General features: G+C 39.1%; 1 protein-coding gene across 1 annotated transcript in view; it reads left to right on the top strand.

Moving 5' to 3' along the window:
- bib (big brain) overlaps positions 1-20,998 on the top strand; it is a 115,590-nt gene extending 94,592 nt beyond the window's left edge. Inside the window, exons 5-8 of the mRNA XM_071585431.1 lie at positions 14,156-14,224; positions 14,611-14,719; positions 15,603-15,893; positions 17,629-20,998. Coding sequence (XP_071441532.1) covers positions 14,156-14,224; positions 14,611-14,719; positions 15,603-15,893; positions 17,629-18,299 — 1,140 coding nt within the window. The 3' untranslated portion in view covers positions 18,300-20,998. The remainder of the gene's footprint in view (positions 1-14,155; positions 14,225-14,610; positions 14,720-15,602; positions 15,894-17,628) is intronic.
- Positions 20,999-22,000: the final 1,002 nt, after the last annotated feature.

Raw genomic sequence — 22,000 nt, 5'->3', positions numbered from 1 at the left:
CGAAACGTATATTTTAGCCAACTTGATTTTTTTAACGGTCGGATATTTGTTGCGGAAATCAGTGAGATACTGAAATTGCCAAGTTGATAAGATATTCACCAATGTATGTACTGTACTTAATTTATTCAAGTAAATCCCAGTTAACAGCAAAAAAAATCTTTAAACAAGGCATTACTTTCTTCGAATGTTAAGAAAATTCAAGAAAGTTTCATTTCTTGCGTAGTTTTGGATACTCCCAGCCTTTATTCCACGGAATGCCGAAAATAGAAAATGAGGTAGATAAATGGTAATTAAATATTAAATAAGCTGGCGTTACCTTGAGGGGTAATTCTATATATTTTCTATTACAGAACGAATAACAAGAGCATAGCAACGTGTAATGGAAATGCAACGATGATAAATCCATAATGCTTTTTTATTCAGCAATTATATGTTACGGTGAGATAGTGATCTGATAATTGTGAATCAGGTGGAAAATTTAGGATTTATCCTGTTCGTATATACGGACGTCAATTATTCTGGGAATTAAATATTTTGAAAGCATTATAAAATACTTGACACGTATATTTTATAAAAATACCTAGGAGAAATATCCATTACGTTACTAAACCAAGTTTTTCTTAATATGTGGAATATTTCAATTATATTTCAGTCGCTAATGATGACTAAATGGTAATGAATACTTCTTTGCTGTGATTACATTTTTATGGCCGTAAAATGCAAGCTTGAAAAAAACACCGGAAAACTATAGATTGAAAGGTTGAATTTTTTGAATAACTAAAAGAATGGAAAATACCATTTAATAATAATTTCATTATTTTGCGAACTTCTCTCGGAAGCTTGTGACACTTTCACATTCCCATTCGGTGGATCACGAGGTGCCATGTGTTTGTGGAAATATTGGAGTAAGTGTATTGTGGCTGATGACCGAACACCCCCTGCCGCACTTCCTTGCGACGGCTTGCGCAAGATTAGAGAAGTATTTTAATATTTCACTGTCGCATGTTTCTGAATGTTTTATCGAATACCGGAAGCAAGACAAAATCCACGTAAGCTGACAATTTTATGCATGCAGAGATTTATTTTAACATGTTTTGAATTCCTTTGAGGCGAAATAGATTAAGGAAATCGTTTTTAAACGACTATTTCATCGACATACCGTATCGTTTCACCCACGATTAATGTCGACACCCCGCAAAAGTGGTAAAAGTTAAAAAAAAAGACGTAAAAATTCAACCTCGCATGTATGTACATAGAAGCTGTACGCCATGTGAATTTTTTTAGGGCTTCTTTGAGTGCAGGAACTTAAAAGTGGAATCTTGTGGGATTGCAGGTTTGCCTTTGAGTTGATTATCTCGTCGCGAATCCTTTTAAACTCTTAGATTAGAATGGCATTATGCCTTGGCGTCTTGGGAGCAGGGAACGGCGTGATGGTTACTCTATTATGTACTTGCACTCGATGCGTGAGATTACCCAAAAACCCACCTGCGCGGCCGCCACATCTCTTTTCGTGGACCATCCCATTCCAGCGCCTTGGGCACGAAGGGCCGACGGTCGGTGATTATGTGCTCAAGGCTTATCGAGTGGCCCGCGAGACTCATTTGGGAGGGGACGTGTCGGCGAAAGGCGGGGGAGATGCGTGCTTTGGGTTGAGACGTGTAGAGTGGGGAGGGAGAGAGCGAGGGTAGGAGGAGTCCGAGAAGACCTGAAATTGGAGTGGCGTGCGTTGGTCGAGGTGTGGAGGGTCTGGCGGAGGGAAGAGGGGGGGAGAGTGAGGGAGGGGGGAGAGTGAGGGAGGGGAGGAGGCTAAATGGTATGGGGCAGCAGGTGCGGATGAAAGCAGACTGTCTGCTGCCGTTACAGTCGCCGCCTTCCCCTTGCATTCCTCCTCCCGTTCCATGTCACCTACCTCCCTCCTCCTTTCCCTGCCGACGACCTCCCCGGCACCCACCGAGCGCCGAGGTGGGGTCGGGTGCCTCCGGACCGCCCGCTCATATTCGTTCCCCCCGGGGGTCCCCTGGACGTGTGGGAGGGGTGGTTACCCGAAAGGGCGCCTCTGGGCGGAGAAGACAAAGGAGGGACCCGACGCCGCCGGCCCCCCCGAAACCCCTCTCGCGCAGCGAAGGGAAATAATAAAAAGCAAGCGTAGAGAATGCGAAGTTCCCTCTGAAATTCTTTTTTAAACTTCCCTTTTATATCCCTCGAACTTCCCTATACCCGCAGTGCTGCCAACGGAGGGTGCCCCTTGAGATTCAGGTTAAACCCATTTCTGTAATTCCTTATCGATAGAGGGCGGCGTTATCTTTGAATCTCACTATGAGCAGCTCTGTTGTCAAATTTAACTTCGAAACTGTTGGTAAGGTCGAAGGGCCTGTAAAGTTTTTCGATGTTTGGCGGAAATGTGGCCACAGTTATTTGACTCAAGCGGTAGTAGTAGTATTTAGGGGAGGCGACCAACAGCTGAAGTCATTTGCGCCATTGGGGATGAGCAGGGAAGGATGAATGGTGGAGAGAAACCCGGCGTCGGCATTAGCTTACTCTTTACGAAAGGCGCCAATCGGTTCCATCCGACGGACGGCGTACTCACGCAAAGTGCCCTCCACAAAGCACCTTAATTAGGGATCGAGATACCGCTGAGAAGTATTCAACACCGCAGGGATTTGAAATTTGGCCCTTTGGGTGGGAAGCAAGTACGAGAGCCACCGCACCATCTCGATCCCTTGACTCAAGCGTTTCGCTGGAAAACGTGAAAAAGAGGTTTTGGCCCAGAAGTTAAGTTTCGCCGCGGATATTCTTTATTCAAATTTGATACGCCGAATTTTGGAGATGGAATATTCCGAGGTATTTATTTGACATTTTACGCTATAAAAGTGTCTGTAGCCATTTTATTGGGAAAATATCGTTCGAGAAAGCTTGAAATTCAGCAGTAACTGTCGACACGGGTTCTTCTTCTTCCGCATTTCCGTCAAAATAAACTTCGCTTTATTTTTTTAGGATGAATATCATGAAGTACATAATCATTGATCTAAGGTATTGAGCGTGGGCCACTAGTTCACTAGAAACGTATAATTTAAAAAAGAAATGCGGATTTGAATTTTAGGTTTCGGCCGGACTACCTTCTCATTTTCGATCACTATTTAGCGATAGAGTTCATCTACATACTTGCTGCCAGAATTTTTACGCGACGTTTTATTCTGATGCGTCTTGGATTCGCTTCCATGTCATTCTCGCTCAACACAATAGAGCTATTAATCTTATTGGAATGCCTTAATTTATTCTTAGCTACTTTGGAACACGGCCTCCATACGTCTGTGAAAAAAAATGAGGAGGGAAGCCCGCTTGCATTCTGCTGGGTCTCATAGACTGTCGGAAATTAATATGTTTCCGAACCAGAATTTGTTTAAAATTGCAGGTGCCGCAAATAGGGTTTTTTTTTAATTCCAACAAAATCAGCCGTTGATTCAGCACATCTCTTCGTGGTTGTGGACTTGATAGTGTCTTGATATTTTATTCATTGATTATTTCGCCTCATCATCACAAGTTTCATGCGAAACTGGTAATTCATTGACTTTAACGATTGGTTATTCCATGACTACTAAGGTTTGTCCCATACCAAAACATATAGTTATTTGCATTCCATTTGCAAAGCGTTTGTTGTGAGTTTGCCTGCCCGGGCCTGAGAGATATCGATCGTGTTGCTCAAGGTGCAATAAAATGTAAGGCACGTTAATATCTATTGATAGGGATGATGGGGAAGGGGACAAAACGAGCCCTTCCGAAACAGTTGTTTGCTTACGATTACCGATCTTCACGTGTGAACGTATTTTCATGTTAGTGACCCTTGAACAGGAGCTTGCTTGTCCAGACCACCAGTCTTGCGGGTAGGTCATCAGTTTAAAAAAAGTGGGAATCGAAAAGCAAATGCGCGTATTGTTTACAAATGAACTGTTTATTCGCTGTTTATTGGAGAACGGGCAATTAGGGGGAAAACATCACGTAGCGAATTATTTGTTTTGCTCGGGCATCGGGCGACGTGCTCTAAAACATTTTGCGTTTCAGCATCTAAACTTAGGAGGTATTGATAATTGAGAACTCGAGTTAAAACTTAAAAGAGAAGAATATTGAAAACAATAATATAAAGCGTGGCGTTGTTGTGTGGCGCCGAAACTTGGCCGTTGAGGGGGGAGGGCAAATTAGCGTAGAGAGCAGGATGATTCTGAGGTATGGGCATAGACAAGAACGGAGGAAATAAAATGAATGGAAACGAAGACGTGCCAGAGGTTGAAAGAGAAGGGGGAAAAAATCATCGGGGGGAATCGAGAAGGCAGGAAAAAAGCATGAATGAGATATTGAGTGGATTTGGAATGCTGGAGACAGAAAGAATTGAGATGTTGGATATGCGTCGGAAAAACGGGAGAAATGGGCATTTTGGACGGCAAGGAAGAATGCAAATCTGAATGATTCACTGTAATGCAAATGGCTTTAATGTTAAAAATTGTTTAGAAGCATGCACGTAAGTTTTTTGGAAGACCACGCATTTTGTATTAACTTCAGAGTTCCTTTGGGGTGGGATGTTCACGTGGGACGACTACTATTGGTGAATGTAGAAGGTAGGATCACTCTAGGAGCAGGAGATCCCCCTGTATACCCGCCCGCCTGGAAATGACGTAAAGGAATGGGTGGGGTCCTAGACGGACGAAAAACATCGTTATTGGCATTTTGTTCATCCAAAAAATAGCAGGCACTTCCTCGGTTGAAATTAGATCTTTTTTATCGATCTTTCCGAGTAATAAATTTGAAGGTAAAGGATTCCGCTGTCGGTCCGCGGTGAATTGTTTGTGAGAAAATAAAGTTTTAGCCGGAAATTCAAAAAATATATATTTTTTCCATTGTGGAGCTGGAAGGATAAAATCTCCCTTCCAATGGATGGGAGATTTTATCGTTCTAATGTTTGTTGGTTTGGAAAATGACAATTGAATTGTCATTTTCGAGCGAGGATTGAACGTGGGGACCGATGATATTTCACATTTGACTTGTTGAGCGGCTCCAAAGCATCGGGGTTCTTTTAATTTTTAAACAGGAAATGATCCAGAAACCAGTATTCTATTCGCAGGATGCATACATTTTCCGATTGGCGCTTTCCTTTTGCATAACATGTACTAAAATAAACTACTTAAAGCGAAGAACAATAATTACTACAATAACACTGATCTACAGGTGCATAATGTACTTTTGCATATGCGTGTACGATTAATCTTTAAATGATATCTTTAAAATGTAGAGACTAATGGTAAAGTACTGAGTAATATTTATTAAATGAAGAGAATCATTCATATTTGTCATGGCGATTAAGTAATAACAATTAATGCGATGTCATGTTGCGTTGAATAGAATATTTAGGAAGACATGAGTTATCCAATTTCTCCTAAACGATCATTTTTTTATGTTACATCATGGATGTGAATAAGAAAAGTGTGCGTATTTTAGACGTTCATTCCATAGCACTCTATCTTGCGATTAAAAGATATTTTAAAATTTGGGAGCACGTGCGTAGAGGTACGAATAGTGTCGTCGTTTGAAATGTACAGTACACACATTAGCTGTTGCACATGCGGTCACCATATTCACCGTATTGCTGGCATACTATGAGTTTTACAAGGAAAGTGATTTTGATACATACAACCTTGCATTAATGTGTCTTTGAAAGGTTTCTCTGTTGAAATCTCTTTAGAGAAAGGTAAACGATTCGTATCGTTAGGTACATGAAGTCTCTTCGATCCGAAATAAAGGACATCGTTCTGTTGTTAACACGTTTAGGATTAATTCTTACGGTCTTGAGCCTGTTGAAATTCTCCAGCGCGCCCTCACGAGAACTTGGGAGAACTCGCTCTACTTTTCCGACACGGTAAACACGCATTTGTCGGAGCTTGCCGCGTCTTGGTTGGCTGATCACGCGTTGTTTGACCTTAGAAGCAAGAGAGCCACTCTTCTCTCAGGGTCGATGTCGTACCAGCTGCCTTCAGGGAACATGAACCTATAGCGAAAGTGAGCACTCTGCTAAATACCATTCAACCCAAAGTTTACATCGGCATAATGGAAACTTTGCCCAGAAAAATCCGGGAATATTTGCAATCAACTTCGCCGAATACGACATGTAGCGGAAAGAAAGATAGGATAAGCAAAAGCATCCAGATAACTTTAAAAAAATTCCCAAAATGCTATTTTTTTAGATACATAAATATTTTTCATCCTTTGGTTTTTCACTTTATTTGGAAATCATGCAAGTTGTATTGATCATGGTGGTTTCCCCTAGTTATTGTTTCCAAGTTTCTTGGTTGCCATTGGTATATAAATACGTCTTTCCGCCGTTATTCCATTTCATTGTTGTTCTATTGTTAGCAGAGAGGATGGCCTCCTGCCGGTGTGGGGTAAGCCAAGCTGAGTGTTATGTTTCTCAGCTAGTAAAACAGGAATACGGAAAACGAGAAGTACCTCAGTATTTACTTTAATGGGATTTAATGTAGGGCAAATCGGGTCACCAAGAGTCTCTGTCATTCATAAAAAATACATTGCTACGGAAATCTCTTTAATTTTTTAAATTACGGAATTGAAAATGACTATGTTCCGTTAAATTCATGGTCGATAATTGAATTAAACTGATGTCGGTAATAAATAGTCTTTTTTGGCAATGAAACGTTTCCCTTCCCGGCAACCTGAAAATTTGGTATTAAAAATACATTTAATCTATTCTAAATCCGCTCAGGAACCCCACGGTCTCGAAGATGAATATTATTTTCTTTGCAGGTAATTCAAAATTTTCTCTTGAGTTTTCTAGTTCGGTGGGACTGTATTTATTGGCTCTGATATGTGTAATCATTTGGTGTGAATTCATGCTTAAAATTTTGAAGGATGAGAATAGAAAGAGGCACTCTTGGTTCTAGACAGCCGTGCCTATAGAAAATTCCTCACGAATGGAGATGGGCCCATTCCCGCCCCGATTTTCCAGATCCATTCCCAAGACCCCTCCCCCATCTTTCTTTTCCCTCGATTTCCCACTATCGGCGCCGAATATGTTCGTTTTCCCCTGCAAATCACCTATCTCTCTCTCTCTCTCCATTGAGAAAACTTCGTCTCATTTTCTCCAAAGATTCTCCAAGTCTCCGACTATGAGATTGAGAAAGTTACTGCGGCCGATGAATAAAGCATTTTTAATAATCCCTATGGCCGTATTATTTATAGACACTAGGAAGCGAGAGAGGTGGGAACCATTTTATTCTTTAACACTTAAAAACTCTCCTTATTGATGTGGAAGCTTTTTCCGCCCCAGAGACTCGCCGAACTTTTAATCTGTTGAAAAAAAATGGAAATCATTGAAAAAGAGTGCACACAGAAACATTCGGGTTTGTTTTAAACAGTAGCGCACAAACTCTTGATGTTTACTGGTAGAATTTCCCGCGGCATTGGTCCTCCAAACGAGTTTCGAAAGTAAAAGATGGGAAGAAATTCACCCGATTGCGCTAACTCTCCCTCTGGCAGGAACAATTTTTTAGTCACAGTTACTCTCGCGGCAATGCACGTAGGAATTATGTGTCTCCTCGAGCACATTAAAAAGCCAAACACTTGAGCGAAAGGTCTAAAAAGGTTTCTTGACATCTAAGGCATCGCTGGGTCGTTTTTATGTGACGGTCCAGCCACGATGTTATTGTTTAATTATCTTTGCCGTCCTAAAAGTAAAAAAAACTTTTTTAAAACTGCAATGTTTATTTAATTAGTATTCGCTGCACTATTTCAGCTCAGTGTCATCCTCGAGAAAATTTGTACTATCAAAAACCGTTAAAATTTCAGAGCGTGGCATTTCAAGAATACCTCAGACAATGTGTTGCTTCCGGACCTGCATTAGAATTTGAGAACTCTGTGTTGTGGAGTTTTTGCTTGAAACAATTTCTAAGATAGCCAGATTTATTTTCAATTATTGGTACAGACAGATCGAGAATTATACTCCTGGCAAGTGGGAATTGCCTGTGCCAAAGGGAAAAACAATTCAACCGTGATAAATGCAGAAACTTCATTAATAAATGTCTCTTGAATGAATACAGGAGATTATTTTCCATCACGTCAGGTAACCCTTTTGGAATCAGCTGCCACGGAAAATATTCGCGGAATTCGCCCGCGACTTAGACGACTCGCAAAAAAAATTCTTAGCATGTATAAATGCTCATACCGGTAAGGAGATTATAATTCATTATTTTTAAATGTCCTGGCGGTGACGGGAGTCGAAATAAATATATCGTTGCGACGGCAAAAGAAAAACCGTCCGGTCGGATTTTTGGTGAGTCCGAGAATTTATGCACTTTGCGCATTGGGCGTCGTGTCGCGGCCGGAGATATTTCAAAACTCTCGTAAAATAATAAACGCCGGAATAATCAAACGATTACAGCTCGGCACACGTGAATTATGACTCGGGGAAATCGTACAAGCCGGCATATTCCTCCTCCTCCCTCCCTCCCCCCCCCCCCCGGACACTCCACCTCAGCATAGTAGTTTTTGCATTCTTCTCACGGGGAGAGAGGGAGGGAGGATGATGGGATGGGAATAACCGATTAAGAGCGAACTCGCGGTAAAAACGAAAGAAGGGGGAAAAAATAACTCCTACTTTATTTACGACCCGCATTATTTATACAGGTCAAGCGAATTGACCAAATTCCTCCCTCGTTTATTTTATTTTTGCGGGCGTCTGGAAGAGGCCCCCACCAGCGCCACGGTGGGCATAAATTCCACTCTTTCGAGTCCTGGGACGTTTTTTTTCCACCCCGGCCAGCGGCCGCCGTGCGCGCAAGCAAAAACTCAGGATGAAGGTATTTCGTTATTTATGTAACACCATCAGGGCATTGTGTTTCAACCAACAATTTGCTCATCTTTTATTTCAATTTTTTATGTGCCCCTGCCCCCCTCCTCCGCTATCTCTCTTTCTCACTCCCGCTGTCTCTCTCTCTCTCTCTCTTTCCCTCAACGCTTCTCCTCCACTACTTTCCTTCCCCACCGTCTCCCCCTTCCTTATCTTCCCTCCGACCGAAAAGGGAATGTCATTACGTTTTTTCACCCGTGGGAATATCGGAGCGGGGCCTTTTCCAGGGTTATCAGTTATCAAAAATCGATGCCTTCAGACAGTGTTGGCCAGGCATGAGGAGGAGGTGGAAAAAAAATAATCTTGCCTCACAGAACCCTTCCCTGGGTCATCCGATCGTCTATCACGAATGAGGAGTAGGAGGAGGAGGCGGTGGATTCTCGGAGAAGAGCCGTGGCCTGTCAAGGTTACTTTCGTGCCGTTGTTGGGAAACGCTTGTGATCTCACGGTATAAACACAAACCCTCTCCCCCAAATCCCCCAACCCATTCCCTCGTCCCCTTATCCCATAACTTGGTTATGGTTACTGTTATATCTTTTTTTTTCCTTTTTTGAATCCCAGTACACACTGTCCAAACACGGACCGGTCTCTCTTGCTCAAGCGCAGAGCAGTTGGATTAGTGTTCCTTTTTTATATGTATTTTTTCATCCTTTCGAAATTGTGATTCCACATGGCTGTGGTGTTAGTATTACAGGACATGACGCCGGTAATATATATTGTACTACATATTATTGTATATATTGTACTGATATATTATTTTTTCTTTTAATCGCAGCCCACAACTGTCCAAATACAGACCAGTCTCGCTTGCTTAAGCCCCGAGCTGTGGTATTACAGAGGTTTAGATTTTTTTGTCATCCGTTCAAAATTGTTTCCGTATTTCTGTGGTGAGATTCCCAGGAAGGTTAAAGGCAATCCTCAAATTTTAGTGGCACAATATAGATAGAACGGGTAAAACAATTCACCTCTTTGGGAAGTGTTTTCATTGAGTGTTAGTGGAGTGGTGGGAACATAAAAAGAAATTCGTTTCGAAGTAAAGAAGCGTTTACGTAGAGACGGGAGTTGATGACGTTACTTTAAGTAAAGATGTAAAATAAAAGACTAGTGGAAACTTTAATATGGATCGCAGTTTGATATGGCTCTGACCCTTGGTTGTTGAGGAAATAGGATAAGCGTAGTTAGGGGGTTTTGATAATGGTGGGTGTGGAGAAGAATGGAAAAGAATAAAATGAACGGTAAGGAAAACAAACGATGAATTTCTATGCATGGTAGGGGAAGGGAGGATGTTGGGAGAAATTCTAAGTAAGCTGGGTAAGTGAATGGAAGAGATACTGAGAGGCGATGAAGGCGGTAATAGAGGGGAGAAAGCTGGAAAAGAGAGGTTGAGGGCGGAAAAGAAGAGGTGTTTCGGATGGAATTAGGGGAGGTAGAACGTAAGCAGAGCCATGAACAATGAGTTATTGTAATAAGTACAAGGGATTTAAGAATAATTTGTGTCATGTTAATCAGGGCTTAGAAGTACAGCGGTGTGTTGTTCCAGGGTCTATGCAAAACCGGTGGACTACTATTTTATTACGGTGGCTTCAGAACTAAATGAAATGGCATCTGCAATGCATGAAACGTTTGCACATTAGCGACACACGTCCGTAAGTCAGTGTGCATATCAAGGGGATTTTTATTTCAATAATTTGCTTTTCTTTTCGAATCTCCAACCCTGGCCCTATTGTTCCAGGACAACTTGAGTTTGACTCCAGCAATGCCTATTGTCGTTATTTTTCTCACGTGCGCAAGTGGAACGAGCTGTGGTGGTGTGGAGTATAGCAGTATGGGTGGATGGGAGAGCATGGTTCAGACGTGGGCGGATTGTTTGTGACTGCGTCTCGGGCATAATTGAAAGTCGTGATTTTCGGTGCACAATATTTATCCAGAGAATTAAGGGTGATCACGTGTGGGGCGGGTCCGTCATTTTTTTTCTCCCCACTCCCGACACTGAATGCGTAATTTCACGCGCCGCGGCGTTGAGCCACCATTTATACGGGGTGGATCCCTCTCCCCCCCCCCTCGTCTGTCAAATCATCCCACTGGACGCTCTTCTTTTCCTGAGCTTGTTTCTCGCCCTTGCTCCAAGTTGAATTTTGACTAGAAAAAAAATATATATATATTTATTTTTTTCCATTTTATATATATATATATATATATATGCGTCATGCTTCGCTTTATCCATTTACAACAGGTGCCATTACGGTGTAATCGTCCCGTTGCGAAGCGCGAGAGGGTCGACAAACCTTCCCAATTCCCGCGGGTGCGTTGTTCGTCACAGTTGTGGGTGTCATGTTGAGAGAGATTAATATTTAAAACGAATTTTTTTTAAGGTGGGAAATGGCCTCTTCCTTCAGCGCAGGCGAAAACGGTGTGGACCTCCATCATTACGAATAAAAATGTCCATTTGATAGGAGAAAGAGGTCCAAAGCATTTCTCCCCAGGTATCAGCCGCTCGTGTGCAACACATTGGAGAATCGTATGCTAATTTACTCGGGAAATGGTTTTTAAAAGATTCTCGGACAAATGATGAATCCACTGCTGAACGCGTTTCGAACTCTGCGATAAATAATAAATTTGAGGGTATTAATCCATATTTAATGAATCCATCATTTTATATTTTCATTAAATTAATTGAGAAGCCTTTCGGGAATCTAGTATGGCTGGAGGGTATATTCCCTTAGACCCCAGTCTGTCGTGTTGGATTTTCAATACCATTTCTCTGAATAACCATGAAAAACGACAACGAGCCAATGAAAAAAAGGAAAATTTCACGTTGATGAAAAAGAACAATCTGTCATAGATTGCTACGAAGCGGATTTGTACGATTAAAAAGAAAAAAATGTGCGCGAGAAAAAATATGTATTCATAGAAGTAATGCGTGCATGGTTGAGTTGTTACGTATGGTAAGTTACTTCATAGCCCGAGGTCATGTCACGTGATCTCCGCATACAAGAAAATATACGTACTAAGTTCTTATTCAAATCCTTGGTCTTTGCTATCTTCGTTCAGCTGGCAAGTGCGTCATCTACCTTTCAGACCGGGTCGATCTTTTCTATTCTTCAGCTCGGGTTCGAAGAACACGGCAAGGACCCAACTTATGTGATTTCATTTCGCCGCACCCCTAATCCAGCCTTTTCCAGATGATTTTTTTACACTATCCATTTCTTCTGCGCGACAGATCCATATGATAGCGATAACTTCCGGTTTCTTACGAATTCCGCCGTCGTTTGTGAGCATTCGTATTGTATGCGCGTACCACTCCCACCTTCACTTTTGGAACCAGAATGGAGGGGAAAGAATCGCCGTGAAACTGAAAAGGTGAACGGGGCCTGAAACAACATTATCATGCTGCTTGCTTAGATGAGTTCTATCCGAGTGAATCGGACCATAAAAAGTTCATTTCACTATGGAAGGAAGCCGCTCGGAACAGTGGTTGCGGTAACGAGTCGACGCGCGCCCCTCCTCCCGAAAGCAATTTTCTCCCGGGTTGGGCGAAGCAACATACGCGGCAAATGAACATTGTGGATCCACTCGAAAACCACCCATTAAATGGCTATATCCGCAGTAACATAAGCTGACCGCTAGCATCTACGCACTGAGCTTGCCGCTGCTTCCCTTTTCGTCTCCGTAAGACTTCGTGCCACGCCTGTGGGGAACAAGAGCCTTTGTCTCTTCGCTGCGATGACTGCCATCAGTCAAGAGCGGAATGGGCGACCTAGTATCATTACGGCCGACGTTAAGGCAGTATAGCCGACGTTAAGGGCATTACGGCAGAACACAACCATTAGGTCAAGGTGTTTCTTGGCAAATGTTCTTCGAGCGATCCCATTCTTTTTCTGTGAAGCTGGTACGCGTTTGTCACGACCGCCCCAACGACGTGTGGGGTCCCTCATTCAAATATTCACAGATGATATAATAACACTTTTGCGAGAGGAATGGTTTCATATTTCGTTTGTAAAGCAGGAATTGTTTGTGCTTGATTTGTTTGAATAGGTAATCTATTATGAATGCTGTATGGTGGGGTCCTTTTTCAAATAAAGTAAATTTAAAATCATTTAATTGAACCTCATTTTTATCTTGCATTTTAGAGGCGACCATCTTAATTATCAGGGAAACGGTGACTTTTTTTGGAAAAATAAAGATTTTGGAATATAAACGCACGTTAAAGGGAGGACCCCCAAAGATGCAAAAAGTGGGCTGCCAGGGGTGCTCTACGCAACACGGTATTTCGTTTTTGTAGAATGCTTCTGGGGGGAAAATACTTTTACAGAATGTCTATTCCCCAAAACATAACCGTCAGGGTCTGCGAGACTGACTTTGGCATAATAAATTACCATTAGAGTGTCAGTAATACCATATCAGTGTTACCATAGCATGTATGATTTTTTTAATGATTTACTTCATCTTTTATTTAAATTCCTATCGGACTTCTACGTCTGAAAATATCAACAGAAATAAAGTAATCATTATTATATGTATTAAAAATAAGTGCACAGGCTCCTGGAAATGGTTCAAATTAAAATGTCTAAGGCATAACTCACCTTTCTCTACCACCTAATGGCACTTTGAGTGCCTTTTAGAGTTTGGTGCCTGATAGACGATTAAGCAGCACCAAACAAAAGTGGATGCACCTCTTCTTTATTCATTATTATAATCTTATTCGATTAATTTGTCCATCAGTATAATCCCACTTGAACCGATGAAATAGGTTGTACATGATCATTGTAAATGAAACTTTGTTTCAAAATGTACCAAATTGCAAAAATAATTTAACAAAATAAGTTATTAGTGTCAGCGTATGCTTTCTAGAACCAAGGTCAAACACATAGTGCAATTGTAGTGTTTCCTTTGCACAGGGATTTTCATATTTCCAGTTTCACACCAAATTATAACAAAATAATCCTATGACTCAATTTATCCTCTGCTTTAGAAATGGTTGGAGGTAAACGATGAAGGAAGGCTGTTGTAAATAGCCAATCAATCTAATCTGAAATTGTTGATTTACCCCGTATAAACTAAAGCATTTCTCTGAGGGGTTTATACCCCTTTGTGGCCAAAGTACCTCACTCTTCAATATACTGTCAATTGTAATAGAGGTCATACGATAGTTTGTTTAATGTAGTGTTGTCTTTATTAGGGGTAAATAAGTTTGAAAAATGTTTCCAAAAATTAAAACTAAGTTTGGTTTTTTTTTGTTTTACATTTCAGCTCCCTTCTTTGAACCCAGCACGCTCTCTTGGTCCAGCATTCGTTACTAATAAATGGGAAAATCATTGGGTGAGTTTATCAGTAATTTTGAATATTATTTTGCATCTGGTTACAGCCTTTGTGTAAAATTGAAATTTGAATAAAATTTACAAATTTGAAAGAAATTGTTTTCTAACTGGGAGATTTTGGCATTGCATAATTCTAAGGGAAAATAAAAATAATTGATGAACCCATTTCTGAATAGGTTATGGGCAAATATTTGGTCAAATTTTCAATGACAGATTTTTTTGTCAGCTTTGTGGAATAATAGTTAAAACCATATAATAATATTTAATTCACTATCAATGTTAAATGTTTGATAAATAGCTAATAAGTAAATACATTAGTAATATATCAGTCATGCCAAACCGAATTTCTTTCATGTGATTAATGAAATAATTTTATCTTTTTCATAGGTGTACTGGTTTGGGCCCCTCCTGGGTGGTGTGGTGTCTGGACTAATCTATGAATTCATTTTCAACCCAAAAAGGCAGAATAAAAGGCCAAAAGATTCAATTGATGGAGGTATACTATTCTTTCAAATCTAGAATATATTTGTAGAGCATAATTTCAGTTTCATTTTGACCTTCTTGAAGGGACTTTTTTTGTTCATAGTTGTTTAATCTTAGCATCATCAATGGATGTTCAGTGTGGTTTTGATTTCATGTTAAATCATTGGTTATCACCATTAGTGAACTATACCATTTGCTAATTAGGAATGGTATTCTGGATTTAACGTAAACCATATTCATGCAGAAAAATCATTTAAGGATAGGATCAGTATTACTACTATTGTTTGCAATTATGTAAACACAGTACTTCTCGGAATAAGTCAATTAAATATGTACTTACTCTTAAACAGTCAATTAAATATGTAAGCTTGATGAAAAGAAATTGAGGTGTTTCTCCTATTAAATTTTGAATTATATTGATTAATCCAGAAGCCAACTGAAATTTTTTGGTGAATCATAATAATTTCAATTTTTTGCAAAAAGTCATGAAATCCATATTTACTTGAGGTTATATCCTGATGACTTAAAATGAGGATTAAAAATGAATTCCTCATAAAATTGCAAACCAAGGCTTTTTTTTTTAAATCAGAACTGGATTTTAGTTCTGATCATGGCAAAAAAATTTTTGATTTTCATACATGTGCAATCTTTAAAAGATTTTTAAATGAGCATGTAAAAAATATTTTGATTCACTTTTTCATTAGTTGACACATTCTTACCTAAAAAAAGAGCACCAACTGACCTTTTCCATGGCCCTAAAAGCTAAAATTATGGTGTATTCAGCTCAAAATTGGATGGCAATCGAAATAAATACCCATCACCAATATTTAGGGGAATATGTCCATTCAAAAAAGCCATATAAATCATTCATTCTTGCTTAACTCTTGAATTTACAGACTCATCCAGCATTAACAGTGATGAAGATCCATATGATGAGGTGGGGGATAAAGGAACGGTAGCTGCAGCCACCGTCGTTTCGTCATCATCCGCCATGTCTAAATTTCACCAGCATCAGCAATTGCACCAAAGCCAAGGCCACCTGCATCAGTCGAACCATGCTCAACAGAATCACCACAACAGTCACCTTGCCAACCAAGGCGGTTACATGGGACACACCTCATACCAGACACTAAGACCAGGTGCTGGTGATGTAACTCTGCGTGCACATGAGCCACATTCTCCTACTGGTGTGTATAATAGTGTGTGTGTGAACATGTAATCAATAACACATCACATTATGCATGTCGTGATGCTATGAAAGAAAAATTACAATCGACCAATTATCTTGATCCTCCCAATTTTTTTCTCCTCCAAAATCCTCATAGTTCAAAGCATGAAAGATATAACGAATCTTAGTATTTCATCTACTGCTCTTAATGTATGCTTCATCAGTTTCCTTGGTCCTCTCAAGAATAATCTCTTCATTCTACCCATCCTATTCATAAAGTAAACATCTTGGTGATCATTCTTTGAATTATGCTTCCCTGGAGACAGTATGGTAGCATTTTGGAGTAAGATGTGGCTTTTAGCCAGAGGGCATTATGTTCAAATCTGAATAATACATCTGAATGCTTCCAGTTGTAAACAAAAGATATTTGATATTCTGGGAAATCATAGGTTGCACTGGAAAATCATGTTTCCCCAATCAGACCCAATGAATTTCATATGAGGTACAGTTTTTGCAAGATGGGCTGTATGTACCTTCTCCTATCAAACAGAACTTCTGGCTGAAGAATGTAGTTGTTCTCTTTTGAATTAATGCAAGTGGTCTTGTTAAGTCACATGATGATACAAGACAACTCTTCTATTACCTTGGGTATCAATTCCAAACATCTCTCGTGGTATGAAAAGACAAATATTTATTATATAGTCTATAGTTAATGTATACATCCCTGTGAAATTGAATATGTATATTTGAGATATTATGTTTCCAGCCTTTAATAAAACTTTTGCAGATTACCCAAATTTCAATGTTGGTGCAGTAATGATTTTGTTTATTAAAACTATGCCACCTCTCAAATAATGTATGTCTTGAGTACCTCAGTATTCAACCCAATGGTCAGATTAATAGGTGAGGTTAGAGTTCACCCAATAATAAGGTCAATGGCATGTGAAATTCACAGATCAGGGTAGGGGGGCCAGTTCCTTTTCCTGTGCTCGTTATATTTTCCCTGGAAGATCTGGTGTTCCTTCAGTCAGTACCTGAGCCCCCTGCCCACCAGACTATCACATCCCTTATGAAGTATGGCTTGTGCTTAGATGTTTAAATTTACCATATCATTATGAAAGAGATTTGTGCCCACTTATTAAATGATTGAGTACCACATTTAAATACATCCATTTTGTAGTTACAGGTATAGAGAAAGGAACTGGCCCCCCAATCCTGATGTGTTAATTTCACACACTGTAGGGCTTAGTGCTGAGTGAATGTTACTATCACCTACCAAACCGATCTTTGGGCTGTTTACTGTTTTTTTTTATGTCGTCACAGGAAGTTATTATAGAAAGATATAATAGACCAAGAAGAATTAAGTGATCATACATTTAAAATGTACTATTGAAGGCAATCGATCATCCTTAGTTACTGTGGATAAAGTTTTTCAATGATACTTGCCTCAGCTGTTGAGCTTCGTCTGTTGCTCTTTTATTATGTAGATATGTATGCATATAATTAATTTCAGATTTGTAATCCAAGAGATGTTGGTTACGTTCTTAATGTCAGAGCTTTACATAGTTGATATTTTCCAAAAAATATTTATGAATTTATGTTTTATTGCCATCGGGAACATGAAAACAAATAGCCAAACTTTTTACGCATTCGCAGAGCATTCTTTTAATTAACTTTTAGTTACCTGCTGTGATCGTGCGATTCTTTTGTAGCTTCATGTAGGAGCAAACTCAAATGTTGGTTTATTCTTTCAGGCAATGGAGCATTAACCATGACAGCACTCAACCCATCACCGCCCATCAAGTTGGATAGAGTGGAGTCCATCTATGGTGGAACCAAGTCTTTGTACACCAAGTCCCCACCTCTGACCCGTGCAAACCTCAACCGATCACAGTCTGTGTACTCCAAAACACCCAACCAAGGAGGAAACCGAGCGGCAGGGTTTTCTCCTCGCCCTGGACCTTTGGTTCCGGCCCAGTCCCTGTATCCAATTAGAACTGGTGATGGCATGGTAGTGAACAGTGGTAACCCAGCACTCATCATGCAGCCTCGGTCAGAGAGTATCTATGGAGTTCGCAGCATGGCAAACATGGGCGGTGGAGGTGGTGTTTATGGAACCACAACAGGAAAAGCAAACCAAGGGAATGTACCGTCGGGGAGACCAGACTCTGTATATGCACCTTCAGGTCGGAGGCAAGACTCGACAGACTCATCATACGGGTCATACCAGAGCAATGGTGCTTACGGGAAGAGTAGGGGTGACAACCAACGACATATGCAACCACCACATCAGCACCATTCACCAGTTCCACACCTCATGGGTGGTGGCAACCCATCGTCAACATCTTCTGGTCCCAATTCCATGTTAAACACCCCAAATTCAGTGTCCTCATGCAGGCATCTCTCCCCGTCTCCACAGTACTGATGCCAAAACTCGGGCTACTCGTGATGGATGCCCGGTGTGGATCCCTCGTGAGCAGTCAGTCACATTGTAAAGTGGGAAGTTGTGTGACATTGGAAGAACACTTGTAAAACAATGCATGTGATACATTTGGAATCTGTGCTAATCTACTTTTTTTAAGTTGGTGAGAACCTTCAATGATATTTGCGATTTGTGCGGTGGATGTGTGGATGACACTGAATCGTCGACATGGATATTTCAATTACCCTGCAATTCCGTGCATCGAGCATTATTCTCTCCCCAATTTGACTACACCTTATGATGGTGTTGGTGATACCTTGGCTACCAAGGTGGAGGAATGTGAACAGTTTTAGTCCTGTAAAATTAGTAAGTTATCAAGGAGGGGCCTGTTTCCACGAACAGTATATTGTCACAGTGTTACCAAATATATGGTGTACCTACTACCTCCTGCAGTGATGCCCATTAACGCTAGTTGCCATTTGTATCATTGGTTCACTGTTCCTCCTAACAATTTTCGAATGCTGGAAAATTGCTTAATGGAGGATATATGAATCAATACGTGAATTTTACGATTGAATTATTTAGAGATTTTGGTCGATTGAATGGAACTGGTGAAGTGTGTTTCAGTTTCATTCAATGGCTCACCCTGAAAAATCTTCATGGAATAGCTAGTGGGGTTCATCTCTTGTAATTATGTATTACTGAGGTGTACCATTTAACTTAGCTAGACATTCACGTATTATGTATTTAAATGATACATGTATTGTGAGAAAGTGGAAGTTGATGGTATTGTTGACTTATGCAGTGTTTCATGGAAAATTAAAGGAAAAATTTTCCAGACATTGTTCTTTTGGCGTATCCTTGTAGCTAGTGATTCATTTAATTTGAATCACTTGTCAGTTCAAAATTTTGCAGTGAATAAATCTCCCAATTAGAGGAAGAATTTTAGTACTTACATGACATGTTCTATGAATAACATAGTATTACATCTCAAAGATTAATAATGTGTACCAATTTATTTGTGTATATGTTGAGGACTTCGTATTTTTTTTTGAAAATTTTAAGAATCCATGTAAAAATTGGGTCAAGGAAAACAGTTTCAAATTATGAAGTTTCACTTTGAACGCCGACTTTTATGAAAATGAATTTCTAGTGAATGTAACCTAGTGAACTTCTTTTGAGATTATATAGAAGAATCCAGTCCCTCCTGCCTTTAAGGCTTCATCATATAGTCAAGGGCCAAGGTTTCAGTGCGTTTATTACAAGTGGGATTAATTTTTTTTTATTCTTATTTACTATTTTTTATGCTGAGATGACAATCAAAGAGACATTCCTCCTTCATCATTACAGTTTTTCCCTAGGAATTTAAGCTAAGTCTTATCAGCTACCTCTTGTTCCTGGCGTTGAAAAAAATATTAATTCCAGCTTTAATCACTTTCACTTAAAATGCATTTTTTATATATTTCAAAAAATCATACTTTGGCCTCTATAATGTTTTAGTGAAATGCTGAAAATGGACTACTTAAGACTAAGAGAAAAAATAAGTCAAATGTACCTATAAGTTTCCTGATGCCAAAGTCAGAATAACCCATCAGGGTTGAACTATTGAAACATTTTCATATGGCTGGCTGATTGTTTCTACTTGAGAGAAAGTATAGTACTTTTTTTTGAGGAACTATACTATTTCATACTCATAGACCCAAATTCTTTCCATACTATTCTTATTTATATATTGACTCTTCCGAAAGAAAAGTGTACCTTTCAATCAGTGAAAACTATAATAAATTTCAAATTAGAATTGGACTATAGAAAATGCTGAAAAACAAGTTAATGCTCTTACTCAACAATATGTCAAATGAATTGTGTGTATATTTTTAAACTATGTTATTCAAGTCATATGATGTTTGAAGAATATTATCCATATTTAAACTATCTAGAAAATATGAGCATCAAATGCCAATCTTTAATCCATGTTTCAATGTAGTATTTCCTGAATAATTAGTAGGCCAAATATTCCCTTTCCCTAATTGCCTCCATACAAGTACATTGTACATTTTGTTTCCAATGTCCAGATTCCAGGAAAAAATGTCCATTTGTTTTAGTTATGTATTGTACATAGAGAAGTTAAGTAGATCAATCAACATGAAAAAGAATTTCATGAAATTGCAACGAGGTGCCTAGGTATGTATATAATGAGGCATTCTTAAATATAGTTTTATGTTTCATTAGGCATTTATTTTGCCGAGTAAAGCTCTCATATAAAACCATGTTATGGCTTGACTGTACAGGATGAACTTAATTTTTTGGGCTGCATTTGTTTTATCATGCAATTTTATATTAATCAAACTTAAAAAGAATTTTATTATGTGGAAGATATTGTTCTTTGTGTATCAGCATTTGTCAAAACCTTTTCCATGATGATGCCACCGAAGTGGGTTGACCCTTGGAGTCATTATTCCTGGAATATTATTTACCCAAAGAACTATTTGAATTATATTCTGTGCTAAGCATTTTTATGTTACTTATTTATGATTTCTCACAATATGATGTGATGTAAATACCTTCATAACCCTAGCTTGTGCATTATTGGTGTTTCTTAGGCATTGAAGTTTTATTGCCCACCCAGTATTTAATATGCAATTTGTACCATAATTATATTTTTTGTATTCCTGACATGTAGTTGTTGATAGAATTAATGTTGAATCAGTATTTTTGCTATATAAATAAAATGTGCTTGGATTAAACTGCATGTTTCTTAATTTGCCTACCTGTGCTTACCTAATACTTTTCCATGTGTTGAAACAGGTAAGTAATATGTAGGACATTATTGCTATGTTGTCTGAGTAATACACTTCCGATTTTTCTGTCAGACAAAACTACATAACACCCAAAAAGGTTTAAGTTTTTAATGTGGACATTCCAAAACTTAAAGATGCTTCCCTAATTGTGCCACAGACAATTTTTGTTTTGGTAGCACTCTCTATTTCATAGTAATGGTGGATAATATCATAAAATATTATTTGTGGTAAAATAGTGCCTCTTTTGGCACAGGTTTGCTTTCAGATGAACATGATACCTGCAGAAACAGTATTACATGTGATAAAGCTTTATGTTGAGAAATTAGAGCTATAATTTTCCCTTTGTGATCTGAAGCAGCTGTATCAAGTGAAAATTTTTGAATTAATGGGTATGGTCTTTAACTAGGGAGAAAATTTATATCAATTTTTCAAATACAAAAGACAATAAAATAATGAAGTGTCACTGTATTTTTAGAGGACATATTTAACCCTGTCCTTTCCAAACAAATATATAGATTGGTAAAGCCCTTGCCTAGCAATCCAAATGTTTAGGTTGTGGGCAGTGTGCATTTCATTGCCTTAGATTTTCTGGGAGAAATGGAAAAAGTTAAAATTGAATATAATAAGTTAGGCACTGGGTTTTGATTTTTTGAAACAATCCGAACTGAAGAATGCATTTTGACCTCAATGTCTAATTCTCTCACAAATTCAATATTAAACATGTTTATAAACAATTATCATTCAGCTCCTGATGAAATTCTTAGTAGGTAGAATGAAATATTGAGATTTATCTAAGAAAGATTATATATGATTATGATGCTATTGGAATGATGATATTGCAAATATTCCAGATAAACAATACAATTGAAATTAGAGTTTGAATATAGATGATGGCCATGAATAAAA

Source organism: Hetaerina americana, unplaced genomic scaffold (genome assembly GCF_022747635.1).
Source record: "Hetaerina americana unplaced genomic scaffold, ioHetAmer1.1.p SCAF_2, whole genome shotgun sequence".
NCBI lineage: Eukaryota > Metazoa > Arthropoda > Insecta > Odonata > Calopterygidae > Hetaerina > Hetaerina americana.
The sequence above is the reverse complement of the archived record's forward strand: the minus strand, read 5'-3'. Positions and strand labels throughout refer to the sequence as shown.